Source organism: Eumetopias jubatus, unplaced genomic scaffold (assembly GCF_037043125.1).
Source record: "Eumetopias jubatus isolate StellerSeaLion01/CBP00866 unplaced genomic scaffold, mEumJub1_p1.0 scaffold_7, whole genome shotgun sequence".
Classification (NCBI taxonomy): Eukaryota; Metazoa; Chordata; class Mammalia; order Carnivora; family Otariidae; genus Eumetopias; species Eumetopias jubatus.
The window spans coordinates 101,029,659-101,056,038 of NW_028274813.1; the positions used below are offsets into that span (position 1 = coordinate 101,029,659).

A 26,380-nucleotide genomic window follows, 5' to 3' on the forward strand; every position below is an offset into this window, starting at 1 on the left:
AAAAAAAAAAGGTGTTCAAGTATAACCAGACAACCATTTGGCAGGTACGATGTGGAGAACCAAAGGCCAACAGGACACGTATCTGAGTGATTTCTCAGGTTTCTTCTCTCCCCAAGACTCTATGAAATAACACTGCTTTGCTTTCAGACAAACACATCTCAATCCAGTCAGCAGAAAAGTAAACACCCATCAAGGAGCTTTTGCGGATCTATCTACTTGGAAACTTTTACTCTTGTGTGATTTTCTAAAAGACAACAGATTTCTCAAGAGTATGTCCACAATCATGCCCCTTTGCTGTCATGGAAACACCCGGGACAGCACTCACAAGCCCAAGGCTTCAACAGCTTTCTACATAGAGGCATATTAAAATTAGAAGATGCATTTGTGAATGCTCCCTTTGCCTAAAGATAAGTGGAACACATACAGATAAATCTCTAGCTCAGTTCTATCATAATGGAGGTAGGTTATACAGGTTAGCCGCACTTCATAGTATTCTGTATTCTTTAGGAAGGTAATGCTTACATTTCACCCAGATCCTCTTATAACAAGCAGACTTAATGAAAATCATGGATGAAGAGAGCTAATGATGAGCAAATAAGAATAACCCCATTTGTACCAAATTGATTTTATTAAGTAGTAATTTAAAGATATTAGGCTCAGCAAAGCATTACATAATTGAATCTATTTTTTTCTCTTATAAATGCCAGAGTTATAATTTTCACTAACTAGAGACAAAGTTATATCCAGGACATATTCACAGCTTTCTCCAGGGGAGGCAGCATGAAAATAGTGGAAATTAGGACTCTTGTCCTTGCTTCACCACTTCGCAGCCTGGAAGGGCTTGGCTACAACAACATAACCTCTAAGAGCTTCACTTCAACCAAAAACCATGAGAGTATCAGTGGCTTTCCACAGAGGATTAAATGAGATAAGAATGTTTGTAAAGCATAAAGCACAAAACAAATATAGATTAGCTCATCCATCTGTGTATTTACGAAATGCCTAGTAAACTTCAGGGCAATAAAATAAAAATCAAAAAATGAAATCACTGGCAAACCTAGGGAACAGGTTAGACATGGCTTTTCATACTCACAGGAGCAAAGACTTTTAAAATTACCACATTACCTCCTTATAATATGATGAGGGCTACCAAATGTCACTTTAAAAAGAAAATCCAGAAATAAAAGTTTTCAACTACTTTCTTGCATTTTGCCCAAGGGCTAATAATATATGCTATTATCGGTCCATTTAGACCTCTTATCTCTGGACATAATGCTCTGACAATTTACAGAAAAGCATGCATACTAACAAATAAAAAAGCTCTGACTATGACTCTCTAAGTCCATGACTCAAACGCTGGGTTGGAAGGGAGGTATCCTCAGGGGAGGATCTAGAAGAGGGGGGAGAGGGAAAATTTGTCAGTCATTCCTCATAGGGTCAATACGTGGCCTTTGAGATAATATCAAATGTTAGTTCGTACGTGTTGTCACCGGTGGATCTTTCCAAATTATCTTTTTTTTCTTTTTTTAAGCAGAGAAACATACACATGGTGTAGCTGCTGATTCTGAGTCTAATTATGGTATTAATACTTACTAAATATGAAATATGTAGATTAAAGCAGCCTTGATTTCTTACTAATAAGCACTATGAATATTTAGACTGCATCAGAAAATATTTCTATGATGAAGTACTTAGATTTATTCCACGCAATGGGTTTTATTGATGACTAAAATAATTTAAGAGAATTTTAAGAAAACCAAACTCCAACTCTACCCCTGCAGATCGATCTATCCATCTATCTAGTAACTTTTTCTCCCAGTAAATGGCCATTTGTAAATATTATTTTCTTAGACGACACTGAGCAAATTACAAAGTGGCTGGTGCTATTGCAGGTGCTTTGCAATTATCTACTTGCTGATCTCACCCATTTCATTGTGATTCACTTGGCTGGAAGGGAAAGGTGAGAGAAGAAGAAGGGCAGTAAGAACTATTAACATATATTTACTAATTTATCTACTAATTATAAAATAACCCCTAAGATATAAATCATATTCTTTCTATCTCTCTATCCATCCATCCATCCCTCTATCGGACTACTTCCATTTAGAAATTGTATTATTTTATAACTGGGCAGCATCAAGAAATTACATGGTTTTCAATTCAAATTGAGAGCAAAGTGGTTTACTTGAGTATGATGTTGCTTTGCATTTCAAGTAATGGGATTCAAATATATAAAATCAAGAGGCTGCTCAAGAAAAGGGTGCTTTAAAAATACTCTCTACTTCATAGAGAGTCTGAGCTCCCCCCTCCTCCCAGGGACAGATGGATTCAGAGATCCTCTTTTGTCTTTAAAAGAACTGACCCCTCCTTGCCCCGTGAACTCTGCCTGGTGGCGCAGCCCTTTGGATTTTCTCCTTTCAAGATCCAGCCATCACCCTTCTCCCAATCCTACCATCAAAGGTCACAAAAATGGGACAAAAATCCCTGCTAAGGGATACCACTGACGGGATGCTTGAAAGAAGACCAGGGATAAAATTCACATTTCACTGGGTAAAAAGAAAGGCCAAGTTTTTCAAAACTATAAAATCAAATTTATGCGAGTTGGAAATACTACTAATCACCAACACATAAAATATTTCCAGAGCAGTAAGGTGAAGTTTTTCATTTGCACATGAATTGTGCTGGGGGAAGAATCTATTATGGGACAGAAATTCCCTGTAAGCCTCTCTCCACTCTAACTCCATTTACATGAGCATAGGCTGAGCACTCATGAAGCAAAGGGGTATATAATCTACAGAAACTGATGAAGCCCTTGCATTTCCTCTCAGCACATGGCTGCTGCCTGACATTTGGCCAATGCACTTTTATGATGAGCAGAACAAGTGCTCCCCTGATTATAAATGTTATCGCTGGCTCTCTCTGTTTGCCCAAGAAGCAATCCAAATGGTATTGGAATTTTGTTGTTAATTAAACAAAAACAAAACTGAAGGATGAGACCAGAGTTGCTTAAATGAAGATTTATTACTTCTAAGCATGAAACCACTTTAAGCCTAAACTTATTTGACAACTAACGCAGAGGAAGGATTTTCTTCTTTGGTGAGTTCAAAAGGCCCGATTTAATGATGTTTAAAAAACATAAGTAATCAGCCAACAAAGAGAATGTTTCTCTTTTATGGTCGCTTGTTCTCTCCTCCTCCATCCACATGCATACATGTACCAAAAAGCTATATTATAAAGAGTACTTCTGTTTTGCATGAAAAATCTAATTATACAAACTCTTACATATGGAACCAATTTAACTATTAAAAATAAGAGGCAGCAGGGAAGTATTTAATATGATTTTGGGCCAGTTTTTTTCCCCTTAAATCTGATATGGAAACATTTACAGCATTCCTCATTTTCCCACCAACTATTTTTCTTCAGTTTAAATTTGCACCAAAGCGAGATAATCCCATTAAAACACAGGATGTTAGGATATTGGAAATGAAATATTCTAATTGTCCAGATGCATTCTGTTTCTCTCTCTCTCTCTCATGCTTATAGAAAAACTGCATTGCTAGTACTTCTGAGCTACTTTTCTCAAAGCACGTCACTATGAATCTATTATCTAATGGCAGCCAGAGGTCACTCCAAAACAAATGTGTGGGCTAGAGCTTTTGGGGGATGTTGGTGGTGGTGTGATTCTCATGATTATATTAGTAAGGGATAGTACCGAACTTTGTACTGGAGCTAGGAAAGCAAAATCCTTGGGAAGCATCAACATTAGATTAAAATATTAAAACATACTTTCCTTATTGTTTGGTGGTTACTGCTCATGAGGGGAAATAATCTTAGCTTTTCACCCTTCCCCCCAATCAACACAAATTATACAACATAAAATAGATAAAGACTGGCACTGACATCTTCCAAATAGCAAAATCTATTTTATAACTTAAAGGGGGGAAAAAAAAACATTAGAAAGTGTCTTGACTACAAAGGCTATTTGAGTCGTTTTACAGGATTAATAAAACGCAGGAAATAGCATAAAAGTTTTTTTGAGGGGGAGGGGAAGAGCATAGATTTCTTTTACCAAAAAAAAAAAGTCGGTAAGAAAAACATTTTTTTCTTTACAAAATGATTTTAAGTGCTTGAGAACGTGAATCACAAAGGTTTTCCCTCCTTATTCTAAAAACGACTAGACCCCGTTTTCCGAAAGCCACGAAGGAAAGAGAAAATTTGCCGTGGATATATCGTATGTATAGAAAGATTTCATCTCAAGCAGCTCATCTTAGTGTCCAGCACGTTTCGGCCTGTTAATAATTAATAAAAGAGATGCCACCCAATCTCTAATGAAGAAAGGCAAAGCTCGGTGATCCGAAAGTAAACGCAGCTCAGATACGGAACTAGTGTCCTCCATCCTGGATTGCAACAAAACCTCAACCTACCAAACGCTTAACGCGGTCCCTGCGCCCGCGCGGATGGGCAGAACCCGCACGACAGTCTGGGTCTGCAAAAACGCTGCGCATTAGGGGAGCCCGGTACGCCGCAAACAGATGGGGTTCTAAATCCCCGCTCCCAGCCGCCGGGTCCGCGAAGCCGCTCGGGCAGATTATCCCCCCGGAGGAACCTGCTGGCGCACAAGCGGGCAACGCGCTGTTGGCTGAGTTTCTCCAGGGCTGTTTGCAGAGTCCTAAGAGCGTGGCTCGGTTTCTCCCGGCCGCACAGGCGACTTCCTGCACACCTCCAAACTTTGGCTCTCCCATGAGAAACTTCCCCGACTTGCCTCGGTTTTTTCCCCCTCACCTGGGAAGACCTCGAATCAATCCTCTCTTCAACTAGTCCCCCCTGCCATCCCCCCCTAGCCTGCTAAGGAATCCTGATCTGGGCGGAAGGCCGGGTGGGGAGACTTGACCGCGACTAACCCGCGCGGGTCGGCCCTCACCGCCGTCTAACTTCCACCGCTGCCCGCGACTCCTGTGGGCAAGGATTGCCGACCCACATCCATCCACAACCCAAAGTATCAAAGTCGGGGTGCGCTGCGGCTGCGGACGACAGCCCAGAGAGTCTTGGCACGCTCGACAAACCCGTCTCGCTCGGGCCCGGGCGCTTTCGGAAGTAGCCGCGGCGGGACGCAGAGCAAAACGGCCGCACTTCCCCGGCCCGCGGCCGCTCGGGCGCTCGGGGCCTCGGGGCCGCCACGGGGGGGAGGGCGCAAGGCCTGGGGCGCTGACCAGTCCCCAGGGATGACATCGCGTCGGCGCGCACGCACGGCCCGGCCCGGCCGCAGCGCCTTCCCTACGTAGGCCGGAGCTGTCCGGGGTGCGGGCCCTGGGGACCGACCGCGGGCGTCCCCGGCTTCCTCCGAGCTCCCCGGATCCTCCCCTCCCTTCCAGAAGCGCCGCGACTCCCAGCAAACTTTCTTCCGAGAGCCCCGCCGGGTGCCAGGCGGACCCGGGCGGCTGACAGGAGTCAGAGGGGGCGGAAGAGGGGGGGGGTCCAGCCCGTGCGCCTTTGCCCCCTACAGGAGGCAGGCTGATCCCGCGGCCGGGCTCAGGTGGCGCCGCAGCGGTGGCCCAGAAGGCCCTGGCGGGGCTTCGGCGCCCAGCCCCGGGCAGTACGTGCGCTCGGGCAGGCGCGCCCACCCCTCCCCCTGCGCGCCCTCCTCCCCGCCCCCCGGAGCAGCCAGCCCACCCGGCCCCGGCGGGGCTACCGGCTCACCTTTCATCGCTGCGATCACAAAATACATCATTTAAGCCGCGGTGCGGAGAGCGCAGGGAGAGCCGATGGTCCGACCCCGGAGCCCCCTCTGCCGCCGCCGCGCCGCCGCCGCCCGAGCCACAGCAGCAGCTGCCGCAGCTGCCCGCCCGCCGAGAGCCATCCCGAGCCATAAGAGGCTCCATGTGACCGGCTGACATCACGGCCGCCGCTCTGTTTACACCGCGCCCCTCCGCTTCCTCCCGGGGCGGGAGGCGGGAGGCGGGAGGCGGGAGGCAGGCGCGCCCCAGCGCCGCGCCGCGCCCCGCCCCGCCCCCGCGGGCAGGTGAGCGGCGGTGGCTCTGCGGGCGCACCCCAGCCAGACGCTGCCCTGCCGCGCCCCCGGCCCGCGCCCAGGCCCCCAGCCTTCTCTTCGCCTCCCAGAGCACCTGTGGTCGCCAGGGTGCTCTCTGCACGCAGCGCCCCGCGGAACGCGCGCCTGACCGCTTTCTGCCCCCACCCCGTGGGGCAAGGGGCACGCCACCCGACGCCACTCTCCCGCTTCCTTTCCGGGGCCCCCGGGGCGTTAAATACTCCAGTTCGTCGGCGGAAAAGAGGGGTTTGGCCTGGGGGCCGTAGTCACCCTCACTTCCCAGAGCGCCCCAGCTCTATTCGGACGGTAGGGCCCCCTACGGGGCCATGTAGAACGCTGTCACCCGGACCTTGCCGGGGAGTGGAGTAAGTGCCTCCTACGTCTTTCCCGGGAGACTCGGCCCGGGCAGGCGGAACTCGCCCACCCAGACGTCGGTAATCTCCATCACACCAACTTCACCAAAGGTCCTTGTTTACACCTCCCTCTTTCCCCCAGGAACACTGTTACCTGGAAGGAGAGCAGAAAACTCTATGTGAATCACCTACACGATAATCCAATCGCCAGCCGACTTGAACCACTAAATTCCCAGGCTCTTCCATATCCATCATTCTCTCCAGAGAACCCATCTGCAGGTGGGAAAGACTCTAGTTTTCACACCCTAAAAATGAGATATTGTGGCACTCTGGGAAGGGAAACAAAAATACCTCTATAAAGGTAAATTTTGTGAATTTTAACTTAAAATTAAGACTTAATTCCCTCTGAACTTTGAAGCTTAATCCTTTTTACTGGCCTATGGAAACTTGAATCTTGAGAGTATTATTAGATAAATCTCTTGAGGATGAATTTCAGATGCTTCATACCCAGAGTCTGCATTATTTAAAATTTTGCCGTATGTGCATAACACTGACCATAACAGGAAAAAAAAAATCTCGAAAGCCCAGTTTGCATACCTGCTACTGTTCCTTCACACAACTTCAATTCTGCTTTCTTTTCTGATGGTCTATATTTCCATTTACAACTCAAAATATTAGATAGTTATTAGTTGATGCCTTCATGCTGATTAAATAAGGAGAGTCCTAGCATTTTCCCCCCAATATAACAGTTGTCCTTGCCCCCGAGTTGGGCTGTGATTTAAAATACAGGCAGACAATCAGCTCTGTAGAAAACTAGGATTCATATACCCCCCACCATCCCCAGCCTCCTTTTCAAGGCAAAATTTACACAGTCCTGATTTAGAAGGTCAGAAAAATTTATCATACCTTAAATCAAGCCATAGCTTTATAAAAGTTTGATTTCAGCTAAAGCCATCCTAACAGTTTTTCCTTTAGATTTTTTCTTTTTTTATTTAAATTCAATTAGCCAACTTACAGTACATCATTAGTTTCAGATATACTGTTCAATAATTTATCAGTTGCTATAACATCCAGTGCTCATCACATCATGTGCCCTCCTTAATGCCCATCACCCGGTTACCCCATCCCCCTACTTTCGATTTTTTTCAAATAAAACCACGAAAATAAGAAATTATGAAAGTGTGAAGCCAAGACCTACCCATATTAATTCAGCTGTCCAGCCATAGCAAAGTGGACAAGAGTTTCAAATGAATCAACCATACCCACTATGAGGTTTACAATTATGAAATTAGATCACACCACCTTCCCATGATGCAACTGTATCTCCCAATGAGGCAACACCCCTCAGTTACATTGACACCATCCTTCATATTTGGTTCTTGATTTCCCTTGATCTAAGGACTTTATAACAAGGAAGAGTAAAGCCAAAGCTGTCTAGTAGGTAGGTCCCAGGTACAATTTTCTTTCCTTTGTACCATTGAAGGCTGGAAAGACATCAGGGACTGCATGCTCATAGGTATGTTCTTCATATTAATTGCAAATGAATCCAGATACGCTACTCGGAAAACTTGCAATGTTACCTTAAAACAGTATCCTGTTTTAGAGAACAATGCTTTAAAAATGACCAAATCCATTAGCTCTAGCCTGCCTGTCAGACATCTGACTCCAAGGTAAATAGTCTTACATTACTAGTAATCGGTATTTATTTCCAGACCATTTCAGATGAAATCGGTAATTAGGAATGACATGTAACGTGACATGTGTGCTCCTGCAATTACAAGTAGTAGAATCAGTCATCCTATAGATATGTCCCCAATAGAAATATAATCTCATAATACTTATTTGAAATATTTACACATTTATTCAACAAAGACATTTCCAGGATAATGTAATACTGACCTTAGCCTTTGGAAATGTATTTCATTCTGGTCCTACAAATAATGAGCAACAACAGAATTTCAGATATTAAGTCTTAACCTTCCTGTGTGGCTAGATGCTATTTGTAATACATGCCTCCATTAAATGTCTTCAGCTTTTAACCCGGGGTATAATATTGTTCTTTATATTAACACAAAGCTCTCATGAAACTTTGAAAGTAAAAATGAGAGCTATTTAAAAAGAAAAACAAAACAAAACAACCTTGAAATACAAACTTTCTGTGGAATTATAAATCCTCCACGAAATAAATCAGTCAGGAATGAAAGGATCCATATCCCCCTTTGACACTACCAAATTTGAGCCATAAATGATGCACATTTCAGCGCAAACTTTTACCAACTATATATTAACATATAGGAATAATTATTTGGATTATAATAAACAAACATTTATGGAGTACCTACTATGGGGGAAAACAGTGTTAAGCAATATATTCTTTCCATTTAATTTTTTTTTTTTTTTACCAAGTGTTCTGAAAAGAAAATAGAAAAAGAATATTGCTAACACGAAGACAATTAAACTGGATGGGGAATTCTTTACCATACATAAAATTATGTTAAAAAATTATGTTATACATTACTTTTTGATTCAAATGTTTCTGTTGGCTAATCTCAGAAAAGGAGGGCACCCTGCATACTTACACATGTTATAAACACATGTAATTCATTTCAAAGTCCTCTAGTGCTGGTAACAGCCCCACATGGGGTCCCTATATACTGGGTTTCACATTTGATCTGTCACTTAGCAAGAAAGTGGAGAGACATTTCTGATGCCAGGTTGTTCCCAAATGCCTCTGAGGAAAGCCTGCTGTATTTCTACAGGATATCTAGACTGGAATGTAACCAGTAAATTGGTGCCAATCTTCCCACTTTCAGAGATTAAATACAGAAATGATACTTTATGAGGGTATATTTGATTTTTCCATCAAATGGGGTCTGGCATACCACACTGAATCACACTACAGTACTGCTACTGGGGAGAATGGCAAACCAATGGATCAAGAGATTTATCTTGAGTGGGCAAGGAGCTCCTAGCACAAAGATGATTTCAAAGTTTGCGGCTGCACATGAGAGAGCATTTTGGCTCTGGGTCTCACCCAGGCCCTGCTTCTCCCTCTCTAGTGTGTGGCAGCCTGCTAAGTCAATTAATTTCTTTCTAGCTGAACAAGAAAGGGATCAGTGAAAGGTTAATGTGGTCCTAGGCAGCTTGATTCAACCGAATTCTTAGCCACCACTGCACTGTGATCTGTAGGACTTGGGCCATTCGGACCGACATAGAGGCAGAGGGGCAGGTCTCCTGGAGACCAAACAGGGTCAGACCCAGAGAGTTCTAAATAAGACTACTTGGAAAGCTACAGAGAAGGCACAAACTTACCTATAATACTTGACAGACTTGCTTAATTTTTCTGGAAAGAGCCAGTGTCTCAAAAAGGAACATTTATAAAATGGAATAATATTGGTGAGACCTGGAAACCAGAGGTGACAGAGAGGCCCCCCTATTTATGAGTGGAAGAGGGAGAAGATGAACACATGAATATAGCTTGCTTGCCACTCGTGATTTTAAAACAAATATAGATGTAGATGTAAATGTACGTGTGTATGCGTATACATAGTCCATGAAATATGGTGAAATAAACTGTACTTTGGTGGCAAGAGACATCTTCAGTTTTATACACTCACACACACACACACACACACACACATTTCACATTATCAAGCATTCACTGAATGTGTATTATGTGCCTGCTATTGTCCTGGAGAATCAAACAAGAACAAGCTCACTGATCAGTTGACCTTGGCTCTGGAAACTATAGAGAAGTCAGCTCCCTGAGTCATCTGAGCAACCCTAAATGAAGGCAGTGTCTGGTTGCCCACTGAAAACATGTTCGCACAGCACTTTGCCCCTCACAGTTGACAGACAGCTCCAAATCATTAGTGTGCTTACTAGTGTAATGGGATGTTGGAGGGGAAAGATTTGGCTGGGTGGAGACAATGGTGAAGGGATTCTGAGATTTCTGGAACCACGTATCTCATACATCTATTGGGAAATTCAAGAACTGGCAGATGTTTTGTAACCATCACAATGAGGGGAAGGAAGGGTGACGTTCACAGGTTTACAGATGTGAGCAACCTCCACAGAATAGGTAGGCAGCAGGTGCCTTACTACACACACACGCACACACACACACACACACACACACACACACCTGCCAAGGCAGCAAGGAAGGAGATGCACATCAGAGGTCAGAAGGACCTCCGTCCCTTGTCTTCCCATTGGGTGTTCTCACCCCACTCCCGCAGAGGGCAGGGGAACAGGCCATTCAGGAAGTGATTTTTTTTTTAGTTAAAGGAACATGACAAATAGAAGCAAACTCAGAACCTGGAAGCCTGGGTGCAAGTTTCACACTTAACTAGCTGTCTATGCCACCCTGGGCAAGTCATTTCACTTCTCAGGCCCCTTCCCTGTAAAATGAAGGAATGAGAACCTTGGAGGGCTCCTGCAACTCAAACATCCCACAACCCCGTCCAGGATCAAGTCCTATCCACTTCTTAGGAACACCATCCCCTTCTCTCTGCTGCACCACATCAATTTATCTCTCCAAGGAGGCTTCTTTGTGTCACTGAACTCTGTGGTCTGGTCAAATGAGCTCTAACATTAGACAAAAGCTGGGCCCCAAAGCAAACTTTATTCTACCCCCTAGCTGAGGGATTTGAACAAACCTTTGTTTCCTCATATGTGAAATAAGGCTGGTAGAGCCTTGAAGGGCCACTGGGAGGGTTCAACAATTTAAAGAAAGGATAGAGTGACTACGTCTTAGTAGGGCTTATGAGTGGAAGTACCACCCCCACCCCCACCGGCCCCTACTTTGTTGTACACACAAGGCCTGTGCTTGGCATAAATTATTGACCTTAACAAAGTTTGTGTTGAAATGACTATTAGAATGCACTTTTGCTAAGCTCTTTACAATTTTTGAAACTGTGTGTATGTGTATTAAACAAGCATTTATTAAGTACCTGCAAGTATTGGGAATACAAAGATGAGTACAAATTAAATTATCCCTTGGTCTAAGGGGCCTTGTGGTCTCACTTTCTTATGTCTTATCTCCTATAAGAGTGGAAGCTCCCATCCAATGAAGAATGTAAACATCTGTGCGTTACAATTCAAAGAACATGTGCCAGGACACGGAGAGGGAAGGAAAACGACTAAGACAGCAGACCTTCCCTCAAGGAGCTTGCCGTCTAGCAGGCAAATGAATGCCATGCTTACAACGTAAGGCAGAAAAAGTGTCCCAGAAATAAGATGCTATGTAAGCCAAGAGTAAGAGGGGCTACTTTGTGCAGGGTTAATCTTAAATTTTATGAGAAGAAGGACTTCATGGAGGAGGTACCACTTGAATTACACTTTGAAAGACAAATTGAATCTAGTGGATAGAAAAAGGATTAAAGAACGTCTTAACAGGAGGGCAGAACACAGATGAAAGTACAGAGAAAGAAAATGCCTCTCTTACTTAAGAAAGTAGTAGTGAAGGTTCACAAGCAACATAAAGTACATATAGACAAGGAGTCGAGAAAGCTCAAAATATAGGTTGTTACTATTGCTTCTGCTTTTCCTCACAGTGCCTAGCACAGACCTTTGCAAACTATATACATTCAAAGAACGAGTCTTGGAAAAATAATCGAGGGCAGAAGAAGAGAATTGTGCTTTAGAAAATAAATCTCTTTGCTGCTCACCCATTTCATAGTCTTATTGTAAGGATTAATAGTTGGTTTGATAGTCATAAAGTTAAATTACACTTAATAAAACACATACAGCAAAAGAGTTCCACATCACAGCACACAGAGGAAGAATAAAACTGGAAATGGGTGTTATTTCATCAGAGCGAAAAGCTAAGCAGGGCATTTTAGGATGAACAAGAGAAACTGAATGTTATTTGATTTTGTATCTCATCCATTTAAGTTCTGAAAATTATCTGCGACAGTTCTATTAATATAGATGCTTTGTATACAGGCCATATTTTATTTTTTAAGAAGTATCTTAAAAACATATTTTCAAATAATGGAGAAAAGATAAGCAGTTACAGATGGTTCTCTCTATTTTTGTCGTGCATGATCAAGGGCTGCAGAGTACGTGGGCTTCATTGGGGAATCCGAGTCTCGCAGCGAGGAGCATTCCAGGAGTAAATGCGGGCATTATTTGGCTTTCACAGAGAAAATATGTTTCTGTTCAGTCAAGCAGAGTAATCAATTATTCTGCATTATGAAATACTCATTTTATAACTATTGACATTTCAGACAGTTGTGTCACATGTCAATAGTGGTTCTGATGCTCACATTTAAGCTCCAGCTTTATAGGATGGGATTCATTTGGCTGACAGCGTTTGATCAGAAGTCTCTTCACTGCTCTCAGAAGCACACCTATTATTTATGTCCAGCCCTGCACTGGGGAAGTATGCTTTGAGTACTGAAACAAGAATAGATTTGGGTATGTTCTTCTGTCTTAATAAGAAATGTTAAAATTCTTCTAAATATGTTCGATTCACATTAAAAAAAGAGTCAGTGCTCTTCCCTTCCATTTTGTAAGAGGGAGGTAGATTAAATGAGGCATTCAATTCAGAAGACTCCAAAATTCACATTCGATTTTGAGTATCCAGTTAAGCCGTATGTCCCCAAAGATAATTTTTCAATATCAAAAGGGCTTTCCGATAATTATACAACACTGTTGTTGTTGCTTCTTTTACCTCTCCTCTTGTTTTTATTTATTTTTTTAAAGATCTTTTTTTAAGATTTTATTTATTTATTTGACAGAGAGAGAGAGAGAGAGACAGTGAGAGAAGGAACACAAGCAGGGGGAGTGTGAGAGGGAGAAGCAGGCTTCCCGCTGAGCAGGGGGCCGGATGCGGGGCTCTGGCTCTGGCTCTGGCTCTGGCTCGAGCCCAGGACCCTGGGATCATGACCTGAGCCGAAGGCAGACGCTTAACGACTGAGCCACCCAGGCGCCCCTTTACTTCTCCTCCTGATTCACAATTCCTTGGGACTTACTCTGTGGCAGGCACTGATTTTATGCTCTTTTTAACATTTAATTCACCCCAGACTCTCTTTTTACAGATGAGAAAACTGGAGCACAGAAAAATTAAGTAACTTGCTGGGAACAGAAGGCTAATAAATGGTGGAACCTTAAAAACAACCTTTGTAAGTGGGTTCTAGAGTATGCACTCTTAACCATTATGCTACGACTCTCAAAATTTAAAAAAAAATTTTCCTTGAATTGAGCATTACTCAGTATTTTGAAAATGGCAAGCTGACTTCCCCAGGAATCAAAAATTACTACTCTAATAAATTTCAGGCATGTGTGCAAGAAATTCTTTTATCACTAGCTCCTATAATTGAGCAGGGTTAGCATGTGTCATTATGAATTATTGCACAATTTAGTAAATTATTTAATTACTTACTAATGAAGAAGCATACTGTACACAGCTGTAATTATCTTGTTTGAAAACAATGTTGCCATTTGTACATTTAAGAAACACTTGCTACATGTTAACTCTTAAGGGGAATTCTGTCTTATTTTGGAATAATTAAACAACTCTAAATATTGGTAATGGAGTGTCCAATAGGGCTGCAAGTAAGCTAAAAACTACAAAGCCAACACTGCACTTCTAAAAGACTTCAAAAGAACACATCTGTTAAAAACATAAAAACAGTAATTTTGTAGTTCACCCTATTCTACTAAAAAGCATGAGATAGGGATATTTGCTGATTTCACTTTTCCAAATCGTATCGTTGATGCTCTTTTCATAGTTTTTGCAACATATCACATAGTGTAGCATTTCCTTCACCTATTTAATCACCTAGCAAATGGCTTTGATGGTATAATAATCTTAAGCACAATCACTTAATTTTCAATGCAATTTGAATAAATTGTTGTCCACATGAATTGACTATAGTCATGCATGACCCTGTTATTTATACAAAGACATAGTATATATACGCCTTTTAGATGTTTTGACAACACATCTTAAATATAGATAAAAGTAATTTTTAAAATGTCATAATACAAGTAAGAAAGAGTGACTTATGTAAGTGATGGTACACGTTACTGAGAAATTACTGATAAATATTACTGAATTTGTTGTAAAGGCTTAAGTACAATAATACAAGTACAATAATAGCCTCAGAGACTCCAACTTGCTCATTCTTCCAAAGGCAAGGTACATATTGTATGGTGAAGGTGATTTTTAGAAGCTAGAATGTAATGGTGACTTGATTTACATCTTTGCTCCTTGAAATATAACAGAGGGAATGTGACAAAGCCATTGTAAACAAGGAAGCATAAAAAAGAGAAATACCAGAACTGGAAGACACTCAAAGAGGTCAGGTGGTAGGTCTTCCTGCTTCCAAGGAGGTGAGCAGTTAAACCACCCATGTCTCACAGTTGCCTACCATTAAATAACCACATATAAGCAAGATAAGTGATAGTATCATATTTTTTCTATTGTCTTATTTTCTTCTCTGTTATCCTAAGGTCAAAATGCCATCTAACAGGGTAATTCAAATCAAACAAAAGTTTTGCCCTATTATGAATAATGCATATATTAGAAGTATAGTATAGATTTCACCAGATTTCACCATTTATCAAACAATCAGTAAGAAACTGTTTCCTGTAACCAGTAAGAACCAGGTTAAATTTAAGCATTAAAAAACAAGAGAGGGTGCCTGAGTGGCTCAGTCGTTAAGCATCTGCCTTCGGTTCAGGTCACGATCCCAGGGGTCCTGGGATCGAGCCCCACATCGGGCTCCCTGCTCAGCGGGAAGCCTGCTTCTCCCTCTCCCACTCCCCCTGCTTGTGTTCCTGCTCTCACTCTCTCTCTGGTAAAGAAATAAAGTATTTATAAAAAAAAAAAAAACAAGAGAAAAGAAAACATGTTTTATATGTTCATGGCATCCACTGCTCAATTCACAGTGTTACATGAATTACATGGTGTTTATTTTATACCAAGTGTTTTATCAACTAGAACTATAGTAAAACACATAAGAGTATTCTTTGTTTTAATGGCATTTTCTTTCTTTTTATTTTTCTTTATTGAAATACAATTAACATCCAGTGCTATGTTAGTTTCAGGTGTACAACGTAATGATTCGGCAATTCTATACATTACTCAGGGCTCGCCACCACAAGTGTAGTCACCATCTGTCACCAAACAACATTTTCCCCATTTTATTGACTACATTCCCTATGCTATACAAGACGGTATTTTCCGATATCATTGTGGCAAACTAGAAGAACTGTATTTTGATTCATCATTCAAATCTCAGTCTTTTCATCTCTTATTATAGTTTACATATAGTAATACATGCTCTTTTTAGTGTACAGTTCTTTGAGTTTGACAAAGTATTAGTTGAATTACCACCACCCCCATCAATATATGGAAAAGTTCCATCTCCTTTCCTCCCAGATTCCTCTGTGCTCCCCTGTAGCCAACTTACTTCCCTTCCCCAAACCCTGGCACGACCACATAACTGTTTTTGATCCCTATAGTTTTGCCTTTAAATAACCTCACTTAAATGGAGTAACAGATTACGTGGCTTTAGACTGTGGCTTCTTCTACTTGGCATGATGCATTTCAGATACATCCCACGTTGCTGAGCATATTAATAATTTGTTACTTTCTCTTGTTCAGTAAAATTCCATCCCACATTTTATTCAGTCCCTAACTGAAGGACACTTAGGCTGTTTCCACTTTTTTAGCATTTACAAATACAGTTGCTAACATTCATGTACAGGTTTTTGTGTGAACATAAGTTTTTCTCTCACTTGGGCAAATATCTAGGAATAGAACTGCTAGTGTGTATGGAATATAGAAGTTCAACGATAAGAAATGCCAAACGGTTTTCCAGAGAAGCTGTGCCATTTTGCATTCCTATTAGCAATGTCTGAGAGTTCTAGTTGTCCTGAACCCTTGCCAGCACTTGGTGGTGTCAGATATTTATCTACCTAGTGTCGGTTCTTGTTATTTGACATAGTTAGGTTCTATAAAGTCACTAGGACCACTGAAGTGGCAAATATTGAGGCACTTCCCCTAGGAGAAATATAGGGTTAGGCTCCTGTGAGCCTGTGCTCATAACATTTTTGTCACCTCATCAATACATAACCTTGTTTTCTGTGTATTTGTTTAAGACACCTTATTTGATAGTGTTGGTTCACTAACACTGAACTCACGGCCAGCATCCCTGAATGAGGCTTTTCTAACATGTGTTTTCTCTGTAAGGCACATCACAGCCTTGTACTTGAGGACACCAGTCAGCACTCCAGCTGTGTGCTTGAGGGCCATTTTAAATAGAAAGATCACCAACAAAAAAGCACAAAAATTAGGAAAATGGAGCACTATATAAACTGTGAAAAGGACACTTATTTACAGTACGAGAGCTGAGACAAGAAGACAGAGCATTGCCTCATCACACTTTAGCTGGCGACGTGTATCAGGACACTCCACCCCCGGGGACAAGTCTGAAAGTGGCAGCCAGTATTGATTTGGGGATTATAAACAAATTTCAGTTGGCAGGCAAATTTGCAAATACAGAATCTGCCAATAATGAGAATCAACTCTGTCTATGTATCTATCTATCCATCTATGTATGTTTGTATGTATGTATGTATGTATGTATGTATGTATGTATGTATATCTGTTTATCTTTTTTTTTTTTTTTGCCATCCTACAATCTCAGTCTAAATGTCACTGCCTTCAGGAGGTCTTGGACACATTGAGAGCCTCCATCAGATGAGCTTTGGGTTCCCACTGGCATCCTCTTCTTCCCTTTCCATAAACCTGATTCTTCACACCATTTTTTTTTTTCCTGGTAATCATCTGTTCTCTCTTATGTCTTCTTCCCTGGACTCTAGATTCTAAGAGGCAGGGAAGACATCTGTCTTACTCACCTTTGTATCTCTGATAACAGTAAGGCTTAGCACAGTGCCTGGCATATATTAGATGATGGATAAAGATTTGTTGAATAAATACTTCTTTTGAAAGCAGTATGTGTGGTGCAAAGAGCACTGCAACTGGAATTGGAAAATTTGATTTCTTATCCCAGTTCTAATACCTGGTGGCTATGTGGCTGGTAACAAGTTACTTAGAGTCCTCGAGCCTTGGTTTCCTTTTCTGTAAAATTAGAAAAATACTATCTATCAGGGCATCTGGGTGGCTCAGTCAGTTAAGCATCTGACTTCGGCTCAGGTCATGATCTTGGGGTCCTGGGATTGAGCCTGGTGTTGGGCTCCATGCTCAGTGGGGAGTCTGCTTGTCCCTCTGTCCCTCCCCTTGCTCGTTCTCTCTTTCAAATAAATAAAATCTTTAAAAAAAGAGAAATAGTATCTATCTTTCAAGATTTTTAAAGACCTTAAAGGTCAGACAGTAAGCATTAAAACCATTAGTATCTGGCACACTGGTGATATCTAATAGCCATTGGATTGGAATAATTTATGAGACACAACTAGATGTTTGTAACTATATGAACAACACGAAATATACTGATGAACAGTAGGAACTGTGAGTTTATTTAGCCATCTGGATAGTACCAACTCTTCGTGTATTTAGTGGTACGTACTCAGGGAACTCATATAGTTTGGAGAATTTTTCAGTTAGAAGTAGATGTTTTCTGACTCTGTCCATCTAGCTCCACTCTTTAGGATCAAGGTTATGTACATCACATATCCTATGAGTATGTCTTCACAAGAACTCGTGATTTATCTGTTCCATTTCAAAAATGTTTTCTGAATGTTTGAAAGTGATTCTTTAATAACATAATTAAAGTTTGTATTCTCTGAAAACAAGATTTCTTTTTTCTCTTTCAAACACTCCTGATAAAACAAAGAATGAAACGCAGCTAATAAGCATATTAGGATTCTACCTGAAATGTTTTCTTAAAAAGATCTATTATGTCCCTAAGGTTTTGAGGGAATAAAAATCAATAATTTCTTTTTTTAAAGATTTTATTTGTAAATAATCTTTACACCCAACGTGGGGTTCAAATTCACAACCCTGAGATCATGCTCCACTGGCTGAGCCAGCCAGGTGCCCCCAATATCAATAATTTCTATAAAATGATCACAATTCTCCTGTGTGCAACTAAGGGTAATGATATAATATAAATCGTCGAATGCAGTGGAAAAGAAGGTGTATAAATAATTCAGTGGTTACATCACTGAAAATGTATACATATGATTGCCTTACAAAATTATGATGATCAGATATGATTAAGTGACACTGAATTAGATTATTGGTCTTCAGCACATGCAAAACATGATGATTCACCGACAAAGGAAGCTAATGGTAGGGAGGCAGAGGTGTTACATTTGTGCATTTGATTACCCAGCAGAACAGATAGGTAAAACCTCAGAATCCAGAATCATTATTTTAGGTGAAACCTTATTGTCACCTAACTTACATTTATATTAATTTTTCTCAAGACGACATTCTTTAAACACACGGATTCTTATAGGGAACCTAACAACAGGTCTAAATTAAACCTAGGGTTTAAAACATCATTTGCCGACAGGCATCCTGCAAGTGTTTTCCACAGAGGCCCATCACTTCCGATTATTTCCAGGCTATTTTAAATGATCTTGGACAGGGCTACTGAATGACTTGTCAGGGAACAGGAAAACATTATGACACCACTTCTCCAGATTTCTTCCCACAACATGAAATATTTGGGATCGTTCTAATAGAATCAAAGCTAGTTTGAGAATAAGTTAAGCTTCACTTTAAAGGTTTCAGTTTTAACTGGGGGAATGCTTCTAACATATGGCAGCTGGGCTCTGACTCATAGCAACCTTCAAATTCTGGCCAAAATGTCTGTTTCCTGAGATTGTGTCTGATAAGCCTGTGCATTCCTGGTGGGGCTCAGCAGGCATTCAATAAATGCTATTGTTGGAATGAATGAATGAATGAATGAATGAAAGGGATTCTAATTATGAGTTACAAATTCCTCCATCAACAAAATAATCCCATAGGAAACCTGCGATGTACTTGGAATTCATATCTCTGAAGAATTCAATTTTCAGCTCCTTTACAATTTTTTTTGATCATTTATGCTCAACTTGGTCTTTCTTGATTTTTTTTTAAACCAAAGTGTGAAAAGCACATAAGCATTTTCCAGAACATGAGAGACAAGTATAGTTCTTAGAAAGTTTCATTTGTATGTAGCTTGTGCATGGTAATTATTTTTAAATCTCAGTTAATCATCAGATATTTTCTGGGAACAGACTGTGGGTGAGGCGCCGTGGGAGATATTGGAAAAAGGAAGTTAAAAAAAAGTCTTACCCTTGCTTACACACCAAAAATCATCATTAAAACTAGTAGAAGGTATGCAGGTTCCAGTATACCCACAAGGCAAATGGTTATCTAAGTAATAACCAAATTGGAACTATTAAAGAAGTATAAATAATTGCTATACCACTTTTCATAATTAGAGGCCTCACACTCAGGAGCATTATGACATGGAACATGGAAGAAAACAAAACAGAAAGAAAGAAAGATCTGCAAAGATACCACTAACATTTTAAGGACTAAAGTTCGTATCTGTTCTTAAAAAGTCTCTTGGGCATTTATTCAGAGGTTATTTACTCTTACGTAAGACACGATTCTGCAAACCTTGATATCTGATTTTCCAGTATATAAAATATATTAAAAAACACAGCAGAAAGGAGTGCAGAGTTCTGCTCATAGGAGCAAGAAGAAACAATAAATACTGAAGGAAGAGATAAAAAAAATGATAAAAAGTATGACAGCATGGGGCCATTTAGCATAGGGGCAAACAACCTGCCACACCTGTAGAGAGACTCTGAGGACATCCTATATTACAGCATTACTGTACATGCCATAATAATTAATGTTTATAATGATTTTGAAACATTAAGAATGGATTAACCCTGAACTAGGAGACAGGGACTTACATAATATATTTCGAAAGGCCTCCCTCACCCCCAAATACAGTGAGGCACTTATAGGAATATACTGCAGAAAATTAATTTATATGGGATATCCCATTTTCTAATAATGTCTGTGACTGCAGCATTGCTATACAAAATTCAAGTAATACCTCTAATTACTTAAAACCTTACAATTCGGGTCTTAGTTATTCCAGTTTCAGGAAGCAATACTCTGAGGACTTGTAGAAAAATAAAGAGGTTTTCATAGTAGGAATAACTGTTTTATACACTAGAATTTCATTTGATTCTAATCTTAGCCAAGTATCAATAAAATAAAAACTGTTCAAATACCCTCTCTTTTTAAAGCTGCAATGTTTTTGTAAACATTTACTTGAATTCTGGGTGTTCAGGGATGGGGTTTAAATATGCGTCATTATATTAAGATACTTGCTATTTATATAGTAGCAATTGCTATTTATACAATAATGTTTAACCTGCCAGAATTCTGGGGAAGCAAAGGTTAGCCCTTAAAGTAACTTCAATGTGGAAAAAAAGAAAGAAAAACATGAGCACAACTTGGCATTGTTTTCGTTCAGTGCAGGTGAAGTGATAGGTTTTTAAAGTACGCTTTCTACATGCACACACAATATACCAACACCTTCTTCATGGCTGCAACAATTCTTTTTCAAAACTGTTAGCCTGTTTCCAGGGCAGCTGCAAAACATCCATGAACACAGTTAATTTATCGGAGTCATGGAAACTCTACACCTGCCAGGCTAGATCCACATTGTGCAGACTCTACAGTGCAGGAACCGAAGGTCCCGAGATGAATTCTCTCCGCTCCGGGCTAGACAGAGAAAGGGGAAGCCACTGCTGTGAATGTTCCGGGCTGTACTTGCGGATTATTGTTGCTTTCACTCCACATATTGTCCGAACTCCAGAATAACACTTTTTGTATTAAAATTACCGTGATTTGGGGGCGCCTGGGTGGCTCAGTCGTAACGCGTCTGCCTTCGGCTCAGGTCATGATCCCAGGGTCCTGGGATCGAGCCCCGCATGGAGCTCCCTGATCGGCTGGAAGCCTGCTTCTCCCTCTCCCGCTCCCCCTGCTTGTGTTCCCTCTCTCGCTGTGTCTGTCAAATAAATAAATAAAATCTTTAAAAAAATTACTGTGATTTTGCTATTAAATTTATCATCATCCTTAGGAGTCGTAGGTTGTTGTTCATGAAAATGCAGTTTAAAGGATACCGTTTGACACTTGACAAATGTCCAGGCGGAAGAGCAAGCAGGCAGGGCTCATTAAGCCCACTTGCAGATGGGGTAAATAAAACTTGGAGAGGTTTTCCAGCTTAGCCTCCCCGGGTCACGCTACTAATGGTTAGAGCTGGAACTTCAACCAGGGTTCCTGACTCCCTAGTCTAGCGCTTGATAAATGTTGGCACATGCTCAATACTGAAAACCAAGTTCCAGTTCTTCAAGAACTTATATTCTGAGGAACTCAGATTGGCAAGTTTAAGGAAAGTTTTCCAGAAGAGGATTTTTGAAAGTGAAACAGGAAGCTGTCTTATACTTTTGCAGAAGACTTTTGTGACTAATTCAATCTTCCTTTCAGTTCATTCATTTTTGTATTATCTATTCATTCCTACCCCAAGAGATCACTTACATAGTTCTTCAACAATTTACCACCAGTAAATCCCCAGTTAATTGTTAATGAATTAGACAGTCTACGGAAAACGAACTCCTATGATGCAGAGCATAAACCAAGCCTGCTCATAGGACAGTTGTCTCACAATTTCTAGTCCTTTCTGTGTCAGATAGGGATACACAGAGTGCTTGGGAGAGCCTGGTACCCATCATGACATTGGCCTCAGAAGTTAAGATTATATTTCGAAGTGTTCTCTCTCTTTTTTTATGGTTATCTTTTTCATTAATTTATTTAGACTCTCCCTGTACCTTCTAATATGTTATCCATTCAAATGGGGGGGGGGCGGTCCAGGTAGGCAATATCACCTATGATTAATTCTAACACTGAACATCTTCCACATTTAAGGGATGCTCATTTGGCATAGAACTTTGTTCCTACCACCCTTTGTTTGGTATGAAATACTGAACTAGCTTAAAAAAATCATAATCGGTTATATTACCTTTGAAAATTATATTATTTGGTACTAGGGCTTTTGAAATAAAACATGAAATATTTAATTGGGTGAAAGAGCATGCAATATTTGTGGCAAGGAATTTAGATAGAACAAAAAACGTGGCAGCTGTGGGAACAAACGACTTACATAAAGTCTCAGGTAGAGATCCTCATAGACCCAGGATAAAGTCCTCAAGGTCTCATTTCTGTTCAGGTGACCATTCGGTCACCCTCCAGGAAATGACAAGAAATAGCTATCTGTGGAAAGTTCCCGAGATGGAAATGAGGTGGCCTAACTTTCATCATTTGCAATGATCAGAAATGAAGCCATTTATAAAAATACCTGCCATAACAGAAATCACCACATCTCACCTAAAAATGGGAAGACACAGACGAGGCTGATAAAAATGAAATCACGATACACTAATCCTTATCCTATCACCAAAGTGGTCACCCAAAGAGGGGTCTCCACAGCTGCAGGATAAAAGACACAAATCATGGACTACCCACTGGGGCGGACAGGCCAGAGAAGTGAGGGAACGGCCCTTTCTTCAGAGGGCTGAATGGCTGGACTCTCTCGAATGAATAGATAACACCATCGAAGAACAGACAGTGGAGATGAAAGTGGAAACCAGTGAAAACAGAAGAACGGAGGAAAAACATCAAAGGAGTGAAAAATAACAAAAGTCCAGGGACTGATTTGATCAGCACCCAAATGCTAACACTGCCGCACGGCAGAGCTGTTTGAAGCTGCTAAAGGGATTTAACACAATCTGGAATGAACAGAATTTGCCATCAAATAGAACAGAAGGGCCACCAAGAGACCTTAAGGAAGGACAACCTAATGGAATGTGAGCCCCGCAAAGAGAGCTCACCTGGCAATGTCCTTTTGAACATCTCAATCATTCTAAAGTGCTGTTTAAAACACACACACACACACACACACACACGCACACACGCGCATGCACACACATACACACACACATACACACATATAGTCTGGAGTCTGTGGGGAATTTTGTTGGGAGCTGCTCATCAAAACTCTTAAATAATGCAAGGCAATGGCAATCCATCCGATCTTCCACTCTGAGGACCCGAAGCAAAGAACAGACGCAGGTTTTATCAAAGCAGCTTCTAATCTTTCTAGCACATCTGCAATGTCCATCTCACCAGGGGCGACCTTCCGAGTGAACTTTGGGAGAGATGTGCTCTTTGGTTTTGTCTGGGTTACAGTTTAATTCAGCAGGAAGCAGGCCGTGGCTGGGAACCACAGCACAAAGAAAACCACGGTAAGGAGGTAAAAAATGCGGGACTGATCGACAATAAGTGAGATGAAATAAACGACTGGTAGTTTTTTTTTTTTTTTTTTATGAGACCAGGAGAATAAAAAAAAAAATATATGACGGGTTATCACTTTTAAGGCTTATTTCCTGTTGCTGCTACTAAGTAGGTAATGATAGAAACAGCACAATTGAGCAATAGCACCCAGATCAGAGAGAAAGACAGAGTGAAAGAGAAAATTAAAGGATCAGAGAGGCTCCTTAAGACTGTATCCAATCCAGGGCAGTCACCTGAATGAAAACTTTCAATTTCACTCAAGTACAATGCCGGTAAATTGCATTGTGGAGATAAAACATATAGACTTTTAACAATTATTCTGTCTTCATACAGATGATTGTCCGTAACACCTCAGGATTGAGAGTGTTTGGGTTCATGTAAGGTATAAAATCATCAGATGACCAAAAGTGGCGGATGGATTTGTAGTAAAGCCAAGAAGTCATGTCATCTGCAGATTATGTGCCAGTGGTCTTTCCCATGCTAACCTTTAACCTACTTCAGGACGAAAGGAAGGGAGGAGGGACGCCTTAGTTCCTATACAGCAAAGGGTGTTTGCCTACGAAGGGAAATAAAATTTCTCTTCCCACTCGATTATCTTCCCTCCGTTGGGCTAGGCATTATTACACAGGCGGCGGGGAACAGAAAATTCTTCACTCTTGAATGGGTTCCATCTCTCAGCTCTCAAAAGATCTCCAAGAGTCTCCAGAACAGGAGTGGCCAGAGCCTTGTTCAGATTACTTCTGTCTCTCACCCTTGGCTGTTCATTCCATCCCCCACCAGGTGTCCAGCGCTGGATCAGCGTGAGAGCAGGACACAGATGCGGGGGCAGAAAGGGATTCAACTCGCCATGGCTTTCACCCTTCTCAAAGTCTTCAGGGGCTGTACACGGCTGGATTCCTATTGACGTGAAAACGGGCGGGTTTGTCTCATCATGCTACCCCACACTTTACTTTCCTTGTCCTGGTAGGAAACAAAATCACCATCTATCTCCACCTCAACAATCTTAAGTTTGGCAAAAATAAAGAAGGATGGAGTCTTCTCTGCAGGAAGGGTCTAGAGGACGCTGAAGCACCTAGCAGGTGCTCAATAAATACCGGCCAATGGGCAGGGCTCATTTGCTCTGACAGCTGGCCAGAGGCGCAAACTGCTTTGGGAAACCTGATGAAGAGACCCGCCTTTCTGCCAGAGCCATCTCGCTCTTTCATCACTGCACTCAAAGATATTACTGATGTTGGTCCTCTGGTTTTGCTGCTTTTTTCCTCTGACTGGACTAACTGAGTCTACTCTGCTCACTAGCTGCCACTTCAGAATCCTGTCACGCAGCGGAAGGCCAAAGGACATTTTCCCCTAAGTCCTTTTAACTTCCTGGCATTCCGTTTTTCAACCCCACATTAAAGGTGCTCATGTTTCATCCTAGTCCCACCAGCCAATGGGTGGCCTCAAGTCAGACTAGGCAGGGCTTCTATCGGCTCTTTCCCTGTTGGGCACAGGGAGAAGGAACCCAGAGAAAATGCTTCCTCAAGCTCATTCTGTAATTTTCCTTTGGATGCTATCACCAAAGTTATGAGACCATTTATTAAGAAACAGACACATTCTAAACTTAACGTACAACAGCTGTCAACCTAGGGCCACTGTTGGCCAGCAAGACCTATTTCTTGCGCGTTCTTGAAAAAAAAAGATTTTTTTTTTCTTTCTGCGTGCCTTTTCTCCCCGCTCTGCTCTCGTCCAACGCCCAGTCGTCTTAGAATCCATTCAAGCTGGTATACCGATTCTGTCTCTTTCCCAAGACAGGAGCTGCCAACTTGAAAAGCAAAAGTGAGCCTCCCTAATTTTGGCATGTTTCTCCAAGCCTCCACTAACCCCAGGCAGACACTGGTGGAGGTGCGCCCAGTGGAAGCCTGAGGTGAGAGCCGTAATTTTTACCTGCTTTAGCGAACACTCTCCTGGTATGTTCTTGAATTCTCATCCTTGGTATATTGCAGGCCCGGGCATTGGCGAACCCAGCAGACTAGTATTCTCTGCAGTTTGGCAGAGCAAGTCATCTGTCCCGAGAAGCTGAGATGTGAGATGCTTCTGCTCCCATAAGGATCTCTCGCTCTGTCTCTCTGATTTACCCTGTTCCCGATGGTAAAGTATTTTCTGCAAACATGAAATTAGTTTATATTTTAAGGGCTTTGGAATGACTAATTTTGACTAAGTTAAACAGGGCAGAGTAGTGACTCCCCAGTGACTCGATCTGTGATTCTTGGGAAGAGTTTAATGGACATTTTATTTTCGTTCAGGGTGACCTCACTAATTCGTTGTGAAAAATGCCCTTTCTTTGTTTTTTGTTTTTTCCTTAAAACAAAATAACCACAATTTTCTAGACATCTTCGAGGGAAGAAAACTCTAATTGCATTTTGCTTATCTTTAAGGCCACCATTCAGGAATTATCATTATTTTTTTTTTAAAAACCTCTACTTTAAAATTAAAAGTGTAGGTGAAGGTGATTATATCTTTCCAAAGTCAGTAAAACAAATGTGTTGCATAAGCCATTTCAATTCAATTAAGAGAAACGGGTCAGATGCTAAAATATTAGTAAAATCAATTATGAGTAATAGGTCTCCTGCTAACATGTATCACGACAACCGTCTCTCTCAT

General features: G+C 41.3%; 1 protein-coding gene across 2 annotated transcripts in view; it reads right to left on the reverse strand.

The window, feature by feature from the left end:
- RORA (RAR related orphan receptor A) overlaps positions 1-26,380 on the reverse strand; it is a 331,244-nt gene that overhangs the window by 89,112 nt on the left and 215,752 nt on the right. The window contains exon 1 of one of the 2 annotated variants that reach the window (XM_028100317.2): positions 5,698-5,821. The exons of the other annotated variant lie outside the window; for it this stretch is intronic. Within the exon in view, the coding sequence (XP_027956118.1) occupies positions 5,698-5,728 (31 nt within the window). The 5' untranslated portion in view covers positions 5,729-5,821. Of the gene's footprint in view, positions 1-5,697; positions 5,822-26,380 lie in introns of those variants that run through there. 2 annotated transcript variants of the gene reach the window in all.